This window comes from Oryctolagus cuniculus, chromosome 17 (assembly GCF_051225735.1).
Source record: "Oryctolagus cuniculus isolate XC-2025 breed Fujian yellow rabbit chromosome 17, ASM5122573v1, whole genome shotgun sequence".
Classification (NCBI taxonomy): Eukaryota; Metazoa; Chordata; class Mammalia; order Lagomorpha; family Leporidae; genus Oryctolagus; species Oryctolagus cuniculus.
The window spans coordinates 52,128,790-52,138,422 of NC_142883.1; the positions used below are offsets into that span (position 1 = coordinate 52,128,790).

General features: G+C 58.5%; 2 protein-coding genes and 4 non-coding genes across 7 annotated transcripts; all 6 read left to right on the top strand.

Moving 5' to 3' along the window:
* Positions 1-686: 686 nt before the first annotated feature.
* EIF4A1 (eukaryotic translation initiation factor 4A1) lies at positions 687-6,378 on the top strand. 2 transcript variants are annotated; one of them, XM_070061336.2, is made up of 12 exons: positions 687-723; positions 1,260-1,407; positions 2,104-2,152; positions 2,572-2,704; positions 3,152-3,291; positions 4,007-4,175; positions 4,523-4,632; positions 4,758-4,901; positions 4,984-5,121; positions 5,205-5,294; positions 5,535-5,614; positions 5,710-6,378. In XM_070061336.2, the coding sequence occupies exons 3-12, from the start codon at positions 2,129-2,131 to the stop codon at positions 5,852-5,854; spliced, it is 1,173 nt and encodes a 390-aa protein (XP_069917437.1). In that variant the 5' UTR covers positions 687-723; positions 1,260-1,407; positions 2,104-2,128; the 3' UTR covers positions 5,855-6,378. The 2 variants fall into 2 exon arrangements, with proteins under 2 accessions (XP_069917437.1, XP_002718844.1); XM_002718798.6 differs by lacking the exon at positions 1,260-1,407.
* Positions 2,739-2,870, top strand: LOC127484538 (small nucleolar RNA SNORA48). The gene has a single exon (XR_007911599.3). It is a non-coding gene; the product is annotated as a small nucleolar RNA SNORA48 (small nucleolar RNA).
* Positions 3,550-3,694, top strand: LOC127484539 (small nucleolar RNA SNORA48). Its single transcript, XR_007911600.1, has one exon. It is a non-coding gene; the product is annotated as a small nucleolar RNA SNORA48 (small nucleolar RNA).
* Positions 4,283-4,429, top strand: LOC127484550 (small nucleolar RNA SNORD10). Its single transcript, XR_007911613.1, has one exon. It is a non-coding gene; the product is annotated as a small nucleolar RNA SNORD10 (small nucleolar RNA).
* Positions 5,332-5,474, top strand: LOC127484521 (small nucleolar RNA SNORA67). The gene has a single exon (XR_007911582.3). It is a non-coding gene; the product is annotated as a small nucleolar RNA SNORA67 (small nucleolar RNA).
* Positions 6,379-6,895: 517 nt separating the features above from the next.
* CD68 (CD68 molecule) lies at positions 6,896-8,959 on the top strand. Its single transcript, XM_089318329.1, has 6 exons — positions 6,896-7,016; positions 7,102-7,553; positions 7,728-7,847; positions 7,945-8,023; positions 8,128-8,298; positions 8,605-8,959. The coding sequence occupies exons 1-6, from the start codon at positions 6,971-6,973 to the stop codon at positions 8,739-8,741; spliced, it is 1,005 nt and encodes a 334-aa protein (XP_089174455.1). The 5' UTR covers positions 6,896-6,970; the 3' UTR covers positions 8,742-8,959.
* The last annotated feature ends 674 nt before the right edge of the window (positions 8,960-9,633 follow it).

Consider the following 9,633-nt stretch of genomic DNA (forward strand, 5'->3'; position numbering starts at 1 on the left):
ACAGGGAACGCTCAAAGACAAAAGATCCTGCGAGAACCTGAGGTGCAAGGCACTGAAAGGGCCTGGGGAGGGTTTGGGTCTGGATTCAGGACAGCTGCCCCAAGTGCCCAGAAGTAGGTTCATCCCTCCAGCCCTAGGAGTCCTCCCCGCCCCAGGATGTGTCGCTCTTTATTCCATCATCCCTGGCGCACAGAACACAGGCCGGGCGGTGTCTAACCTGTCTTTGCTGCAGGGCAGAACACAACTAAAATTTGGGTCCAGTGGAAACCTGGAGCAGAAGGAAAGGGAAGTGGTAGTCTCGGGAGCCCGGAAGTCCCTGGAGGCTAAGACCTCGCCCCCCTTGCGTGATAGGGTCTATGAAGCCACATGACTAAGGCGCTATCGCCTCTGCACGTGTAAGGGTGCAGGGCCCAAGATGGCTGCCAGGCCTCGAGGCCTGACTGCTGTATGTCACTTCCGTACCGGCGAGAAAGGCGGGCCCCCTAGCCAATGAGGCCGCGGGGCGGGCCCTCGCCTTGATAGGCGTTCAAGCTATCCAATGGCGGCTGCGAGCCAGAGCGCCTACGAGCTAACGTCACGCCGAGTTGCCGAGCGCCGCCAGGCGGGGCTGAGGCGGCCAAGCCAATGCGATGGCTGGGGCGGGGTCGGGCGCTCTATAAGTTGTCGATAGGCGGGCCCTCCGCCCTAGTTTCTAAGGATCATGTCTGCGAGTCAGGATTCCCGGTAAGAAAGGCATTTGCAAGAGGTTGTGGCTACTCACCCTGCCGCTCCCTTCCGAGGGCCCCGTCGGGGAGGGGCTGAGAGCGCCACCAGGGTTGCGGGGGAAACCGAGCCGGGAGGAAACGTCCGGCGGTGGGGGGAGGCGGGCCGGGGGCAGATGAGCGGCCGAGCTGCCGCCAGAGCCGAGGCAGAGGGCGAGAACAGCCCGCGTAGGGCCCGGAGTGCGAGCTTCGTTACGAGGCCTCGACCCGAGGCAGTGGCGTACGTGAAGCCCCAGCGCTGAGTGACAAGGCGAGGTCGCGACCCAGCGAGGAAGAAGGGCCGCGGCGGCCGCCACTACGTGGCCATAGCCGGCGGTCCGGTTGCCCCCCTGTACCGGGGGGAGGGCCCGCGCGTTGGGGTTCGGGAGGATTCTGGCGGTACCACTCGCGAGAGGCGGGGGTGCCTGGGTCCTCAGGTCCAGTCGCTTCGTCGGGTTGAAATACGGGTCGGGGAAGAAGAAGCCGGCCGTTCAGTGTGCTGGTTTTCTTGACGGCCAGGACTGAGCCTAACCCCGAGGAGCGGCCGCGTGAGGCACCAGGAGCCCACCCGGCGCCGGGCGGGCGGGTCCATTTTGCCGCACAAGCCGGGCATTTGGCAAACTGCGGATGGGCAGGTCCACTTTCCTTCGGGGGTGAGCGGCCTGAGGTATGGGAGGGCGACGCCATTTCGCGACGGGGGCGGGCGGGATGTGGATTGTTCCATGGAGGGGGGAGACGCCGCCGGGTGGTCGAGGGAGCAAGCACATGGCGGCCTGAGGTGTTCCCCTCCCCCAGTCCGCTTCGCTTCTAAGTGTTGTGCAATCTCCCCCTGTGCTAGCTCGGCTGGGGCTCATTGTGCGCGAGGCCGCCACCGCCCGCGGCCTCCCACATCCGGGCACCGCGAGGGGGGGCTCGGCTGGAGGGAGAAGGGGAGGGCGCGGGCGGAATGACGTGGGGGGGAAGGGGATGGCCTGCCCTCCGATGTGGGAGGTGAAGGGCGGGACTTCCGGCGCGCTGGTGCCGCGAGGGGCGGTGCACGCGCTTCGGCTTTGAGCCGCGGGGCCTTGGGACACGTGGGCCGGCGGCAAGCACCGCATCCGGCCCCATGAGCCTTTATGCTTCGAGGGAGGTTTCCCCTACCGTGTGGGAGGGGGGGGCCTGCCCTGATCCGCTCACAGGACGGGGCAGAGGCCCTGACTCAGTTTTAAAGTAACTTGAGAGTGTCTTGACCACTGGTGGGAGTTAGATTGGGGCTGAGTGCTGATGGCATCATGCTTGGCCGGCTGCTGATAGAGCCTGACTGTCAGGATGTCTGGCGTGGTTCAGGCAGGCAGGGCACAAAATCCAATCTTTGAATCAACAGATCCAGAGACAATGGCCCCGATGGAATGGAGCCCGAAGGTGTCATCGAGGTGAGACTGGAACCTGCCACCACTGCCCTCCACCTCTGAGAGGCCGCTCTCTCTGTCCCCTGGTTCCTGGAGTAGAAGAGACTTGGGTCTTGGGTCACCAGAATTCAGTGCGAATCCCGAGGACATAGTGTAACCCCGAGTAGTACAGCTCTGCCCCAAAGGAGTCTTGACCATGGTTTGTAGTGAATCGATTAGTATTCCTGAGGCTAGGTGTGAAACGTGCCATTCATGCCCCTCCAACCTCACAGCTAAAGTGGACTGGCCCCTTAGAGTGACTTCCCAGCCCACCTGGAACCAGCGGCCTCCCTCCAAGGTGTCAGGGTTGTGGGTTCCAAAGCGCTGGCCCAGGCACCAGTTGGTGTTTGCTGAAGCACAGCCTGTGCTCACTAATAAAGCTTCCGTTTCCTTGCCTCCTACAGAGTAACTGGAATGAGATCGTTGACAGCTTTGACGACATGAACCTCTCTGAGTCCCTCCTTCGTGGCATCTATGCCTATGGTTTTGAGAAGCCCTCTGCCATCCAGCAGCGTGCCATTCTTCCTTGTATCAAGGGTGAGACCTTTTGGCCCCAGAACGGATCTGGCACTGTCCCTGACTGGGGTAGAATGGCTTTGGGTTAGTGGTGCCCATCTATCAGCCAGGGACAAAGCAAACCCTTGTTTATCCCAGCTTGGCTTTTGGTCTGTGCCCCTGCCTGGGTCATGCCTGGGACACACGGACTGCTGGCTTGCCTTTAATGAGGTACTGTTGTACACAGTTCTCACAGCCCTGTTTTCTGGCTTAGTGCAATGCTAGAGTTGGTAGCCTGATCGTTCTCTGGATTTGCCCCCGTTATGTCACCATACTGTGGTGGGGAAGGTTTGTAAGGCACTTAAGGCGTCATTCATGATTGGGTGCTTGTTGATCTCAGCTCATTGAGTTAGGCATAAGTCAGGATTTGACTGTCCCATGAGCCCAAAGTGCAAGTTCTCCGCCAGATCTCATTTCTTGTCTGTCTAGGTTATGATGTGATCGCTCAAGCCCAATCTGGGACTGGGAAGACGGCCACATTCGCCATATCGATTCTCCAGCAGATTGAATTGGATCTGAAGGCCACCCAGGCCTTGGTACTAGCACCCACTCGGGAATTGGCCCAACAGGTGAGAACGTGGCTTCTTTCTCCTGGAGGAATAATGAGCATAGCCTGAAATCCCGGGGGGTTACTTCCAAGGAGGAAGAGGATGCTCGGGGGGTGGGGTGGGATGGGGCGGTGATTTTTAGCTGGGTTAATTATATGTCATTTCCTACCCAAACGTAACAGCTGCCACTTCTCCACCCATTTCCTGAGTCAAATGACAACACTGCTGGGCCGGGCCTGACTGGCTAGGCAAGTTGGGTGACTGTTTATGCACACCCCCCACCCCTGGCAATGGGCAAAGAGACACCTCGTTCGTGGTGCTGCTCTTATATCAGTCAGGGGCAGAGCAGATGCGCAGTCCTTTGTTCATCCTAGCTTGATGCCTGTACTGGTGGCCAGAGCTGTTTCATGCCTAGGGCACAAACCCTGATGGTAGAAGTGATTATTCTGATGGGAACCGGGCGCAGATACTGTAACCAAGAAGCGATAGTAAGCCTGTTAAGACTGAACGGGTCGTGTGGCTTGTGTTTGGGGCAAGGGTGTAGTTGGCCGTGTGTGTGTCATGTGGCTCTTTAAACTGGCTATGAAGCGGGTAAATAAATAGACCACAGTTTTCAGAAGCTGAGGGTTCAGTTACATGTATCATGGTTGTTGGGAAGACCAAATCCGTGGAAAAGTGAGATGGGACCTGCCACGGTTGTAGCTAACAGCTGCACACCCACCTCTCTCTGGTTCAGATACAAAAGGTGGTCATGGCATTAGGAGATTACATGGGTGCGTCCTGTCACGCCTGCATCGGGGGCACCAATGTGCGTGCTGAGGTGCAGAAGCTGCAGATGGAAGCTCCGCACATCATCGTGGGCACCCCTGGCCGCGTGTTCGACATGCTTAACCGGAGATACCTGTGTGAGTAGCTCAATTTTCCACTGCCCTGTATCCCCCTCACCTTAGCCAAGCCCTCCTTGTCGGCCAGCTTCGTTCCCAAGGCCGCTCGTTCTCCCTCCCTGAAAGCTGCTCTGTGATGAACCCCATGCGTGTCAGCTGAGCCCTGGCTTCCCTGTCCTCTCAGCCCAAGCCCAGGGAGTGTTCTACTTCCTGGGGCTGTTGATTGGCCTCCAGGGCAGCCCTGGGCAAAGGATCAATCTCTGTATTCTGAGAGCAGACTGCCTCTGTCTCCCCTGTTCTTCAAGAAAGTTGGATATATTGCCTGTTTCCCAAGCTACTACATAGTAGTATTTCTTCCATGCCTACAGCTCCCAAGTACATCAAGATGTTTGTACTGGACGAAGCTGATGAAATGTTAAGCCGTGGATTCAAGGACCAGATCTATGACATCTTCCAGAAGCTCAACAGCAACACCCAGGTGAGAAAGGCCGTGCTAGAGGAGCTGCCGGGAGAGCCCTTGCGTCTCGCACCTTCTGTGGGACTGGGGACGGGGCGGGCGTCCTGCAGCATCGCCTACCCTGAGGCTGGTCTGTGTTTCACCAGGTGGTTTTGTTGTCAGCTACAATGCCTTCCGATGTGCTCGAGGTGACCAAGAAGTTCATGAGGGACCCCATCCGGATTCTTGTCAAGAAGGAGGAGCTGACGCTGGAGGGTATCCGCCAGTTCTACATCAACGTGGAACGCGAGGTGGGGCCTGGGTGCAGGAGGCGGGCCTGGGTGGGGACCTGTTGAGTATAGCCCCTGACTGACTATTCGCCCCAACCTCCAGGAGTGGAAGCTGGACACACTATGTGACTTGTACGAAACCCTGACCATAACCCAGGCTGTCATCTTCATCAACACTCGAAGGAAGGTCGATTGGCTCACTGAGAAGATGCACGCCCGGGACTTCACCGTCTCTGCCATGGTGAGCATCCTCGCACGCCAGCCTGTGTGAGCCCAGCTCCCCTGTGCTCATCTCGATCGCTAACCTTCAGTTTTCTCCCTTAGCACGGAGATATGGACCAAAAGGAGCGAGATGTGATCATGAGGGAGTTCCGCTCTGGCTCTAGCCGAGTACTGATTACCACTGACCTGCTGGTGAGTAGGGGGATTTCCAGCGCTGGAAGGCAGAAGAATCCAAGGTGATTCCCTCTCCCAGGGGCCCGACTAGTGCCTCTCTCAGGAAAGTAGCAACTTGGAAGAAAATCTGGCATGCCCAAGGGCTCTCAGAGCAAGGGGACGCTTGCTTCCTTTGCCTGCCTTGGGCTGCCTACATGCACTCACTGAGCCCCTTCCGGATGGACTGTGTGCACTGAATTCTTCTCTGTCTCCACATAGGCCAGAGGCATTGATGTACAGCAAGTTTCTTTAGTCATCAACTATGACCTTCCCACCAACAGGGAAAACTATATTCACAGGTGAGTGTGGGTCTGGACCTCCTGCCTAGCCCCCTGCATCCTGGGCGGAAGTTTTGGACATCCCTCAATGCTTGCAATGTATCCTCGTGTTTCAGAATTGGCCGTGGTGGACGCTTTGGCCGTAAGGGTGTGGCTATTAACATGGTGACAGAAGAAGATAAGCGGACTCTCCGAGACATCGAGACCTTCTACAACACCTCCATTGAGGAGATGCCCCTCAATGTTGCTGACCTCATCTGAGAGGGGCTGTCCTGCCACCTAGCCCCAGCTGGGGTTCAGTCCTCAGGGGCTGAGGAGCAGCAGGAGGGGGGAGGGGAGGGAGCCAAGGGATGGACATCTTGTCATTTTTTTCTTTTTTTTTTCTTTGAATAAATGTCACTTTTTGAGGCAAAAGAAGGAACCGTGACCATTTTAGAAACCCTTTTCTTTGGGGTAGGCTCTTGCCCCAGGCGCCGTCTCCTCCCAAAAAACAAAACAAAAAACACTAATCCATTTCCCTAACCTAGTCACCTCCAGGTCCCAGAGGCTCTCCCACCCCAGCTGAATCCCTCCGAACTTGATTCAGGGGCCGAAAACAAGTCACTCAACCTCATGTGCCGGACCAAACATGCAAGGAGCAGCCCCTAGTGAGGTTGCCCAGTGATTGAACCCAGCTGGGGGAGCAGGGGAGAGAAAGTGGTAGCCATTTTTACATTGTTTTGTATAGTATTTATTGATTCAGGAAGCAAACACGAAATTCTGAATAAAATGACTTGGAAACTGCCTGTTGGGCTTCTCATTTCTTCCTTCCCTCCTACCTGCTACTGGGTATGTCAGCTACCTTAACTACCTAGAAGTTACCAGAAGAAGCCATTTTCTAGGTCCAGAAAGTTGTAATAGGATAATAGGAGCCACTGAGGGCTTGGGTGTGTGCTGTCATAAGTGGTCACATGTCTCGCTAGGAGGAAGTCATGAAGCATGGTGTGTGGAAAGGGGCTGGCCAGAGGAGGGGCCTGCTGGCTATAGGGGCTGGTTAGAACCACTGGCCCTAACTGCCTAGTGAGGTTTGCTAAGGGTGACAAACGGGCCCCACCAATCAACTGCCTCACGGCTCCATCATTCTGTAGTCATGGGACAGCCTTGACTTTGGCCCTGACACCTCCCACTCGTGAGCTGGGGCCAATAGTCCCCTAACAAATGACTAGTGACTAAGAGATTGGTGGCTGGAGCCCGTGGTGCTTGAGTCAGCCTGGGGGTGGGATCATCTGTTGCAGGAAGTAAGAGACTTTCATTTCCTTTCCCAAGAGAGGGAAGAGGGAAGAGGGCTGAGCAACTGGTGTCCAGTTGAGAGTCGGCATTAGGTGAGGTGGATCTGCCATGAGGCTGCCTGTGCTTTTCCTGGCCTTGCTGGGGCTACACGCAGGTAAGAAGGGGGCACGGAGGGGGAACTTGAGGAAGCTAGCCCTTTCTGGGTCGCTGACCAGCTTCTTTGTTCCCTCTGCTGAAAGCCCAGGGGACATGGCCTTGGCCTCACAAGAAGGCAGCCACTCTGCTGCCATCCTTCACGGCGACACCTACAGCCACAGAAAGCACAGCGAGCTCTGGAACAACCAGCCACAGGACTACCAAGAACCCCCACACCACCAGTCACAGCACTGCCACCCCAGGCACCACCAGCCACAGACCTACAACTGCCACTCCTACCACTGGCCACGGAAATGTCACGGTTCATCCCACGACCAGCAACACCACCAGCAACACCACCACCACCACCGGGACCAGCCCTGGATTCTCCACCAGCACCCCCCACCCAGGACCACCTCCACCCCCTCCAAGTCCTAGCCCAGGCTCCAGAGAAGCGGTTGGGAACTACACGTGGACTAACGGCTCGCAGCCCTGCGTCCAACTCCAAGCCCAGATTCAGATCCGAGTTCTGTACCCAACCCAGGGCGGCGGACAGGTAAAGCTGAAAGGGGAGGCGGGCGGACAAGGGGAAGGTGGCCCGTCCTGCCTTGATTGAAGGGGAAGAGGAAGAGGAGAGAGGACAAAAACAGGCTGGGGATGGAGAAAACAGGGAACCTCGAGGAGCAAAGTCATGTAGTCTCATGACCCCCGCGTTATTTAACTTCCACAGGCATGGGGCATGTCTGTGCTGAACCCCAACAGAACCAAGGCCCAGGGGGGCTGTGAGGGTCCCCGTCCCCACCTGCTCCTCTCCTTCCCCTATGGACAGCTCAGCTTTGGATTCAAGCAGGTATGGCTTCACGACCTTGCCTTCCTCCTCCACTTGCCCTCGCTGCACCCCTTCCTTGGTAGGCATGGGAGGCCACACCTTCCTGTTCACCTTGCAGGACCCAGGGCAGGGCCAGAGCGCGGTCTACCTGAGCTACCTGGCTGTGGAGTACAACGTGTCCTTCCCCCAGGCAGCACGTGAGCAGCTCCTCCCCCTTCTCACCCTAGCACTGAGGGGGCAGAGCCGGGGCTGGGGCGGTGGGTAGCCACTGACCCCCGCCCCCCACCCCTCACCCCTTCAGGGTGGACATTCTCGGCCCAGAATGCGTCCCTTCGAGATCTCCAAGCACCGCTGGGGCAGAGCTTCAGCTGCAGAAACGCCAGCATCGCTGTTTCCCCAGCTCTCCACCTCGACCTGCTCTCGCTGAGGGTCCAGGCTGCTCAGCTGCCCCGCACCGGGATCTTCGGGCCGAGTAAGACCTACCTCCTGCTTGTCTCCGAAAATCTCCCGCTGCGCCCAGAGTCCCTGCCCCCTGCCCACGAGCCAGTCCCCTCCCTTCTTAATCCATTTGAAGCCCCGTGCATTTACTGCTCCATGTACGCCTGTACAGGTGTCCTATCTAGGACCAAGCTTCCTCCCTCCACTGCTCATCGAGGCTGTAGGGCAGCTGCCCTCGCGGGCCCACTTGGTGCTTTTCCTTAATGCTCTCCCAGCTCCTAGGAATTGGAGTCCCCTGCCCCCCTCGGGAGCCATGCTGACCGCCCTGTCTTTCTGCCAGGCTTCTCCTGCCCCGCGGACCACCCGTCCATCTTGGTGCCCCTCATCATCGGCCTGATCCTCGTCGGCCTCCTCGCTCTGGTGCTCGTGGCCTTCTGCATCGCCCGGAGACGCCCGTCGGCCTACCAGGCCCTCTGAACACCGGCCCGGCCCCCAGGGCACCAGCCCTGTGCCCCACCAGGCAACTGACTCGAGGGCAGGGAGGAACAGAAACGGGGACTGTGCAGTCGGGAGGGAGGAGAGAGTTTTATTACACGTGACACCCCCAGCCCCCAGGAGAAGAGCAGTGAAAACTCGGATCTTCGTCCTGGGTTCCCCCTGTGCTGACAGGATTAAAAGCCATGAGTTTCTTGTCACATGCCTGTCTGTGCCAACCCCGGCTGAGTCACAGAGCCACACAGGGCTGAACGGCATCTGGGACCCAACGCCCTGCGCTCTCTGGCTCGCCCCCTGAAGGCCCGACACAGTCCATGCTGAATCGGCCAGGCCTCCCCTCCTTCCTCTTCTGGGGCGCACTGGCTGGTCCAGGCCGCTGTCCCACCCTCCTCCACCCCCGCAGCCTCTGACCAGCCCCAGGTAGTTCCAGGCACGGCACTGAGGGCGGTGATGGAGTTTCATCTCCAGGCGGAGCACCAGGGGCTGCCCGCTGCGCCCAGCGCTGGCGGGAGAGCCCCATGAAACCGCTGTTAGACCTGGGAGGCTCGCGCCGCACCTGCCGCGGGCTGGCTGCATCCGCCGCAGCTCTGGGCACCTCCACGCACTTCCCCTCCACGTTCCTGGCTAAACGGATGTCCCTAGTCTGGGCCACCAGTACAGGGGGACGGGGAGGCGGGCAACAGTGTCACCTGCAGAGCAGCCGATGTCCGGCTAACAAACACCTGCCACTGGGCTCCCACCTGCGCCTCTGAGTGCCAGTCGTTCTCTCTTCAGTAGGCCGTGGCACGCCGTGGCCCCGCTGCTGGGGGCCTGGACAGGCGCCCCTGTTTCTGCAGGAACCCCACGAGCTGAAAGGCTGCAGCACGAGGCCGCA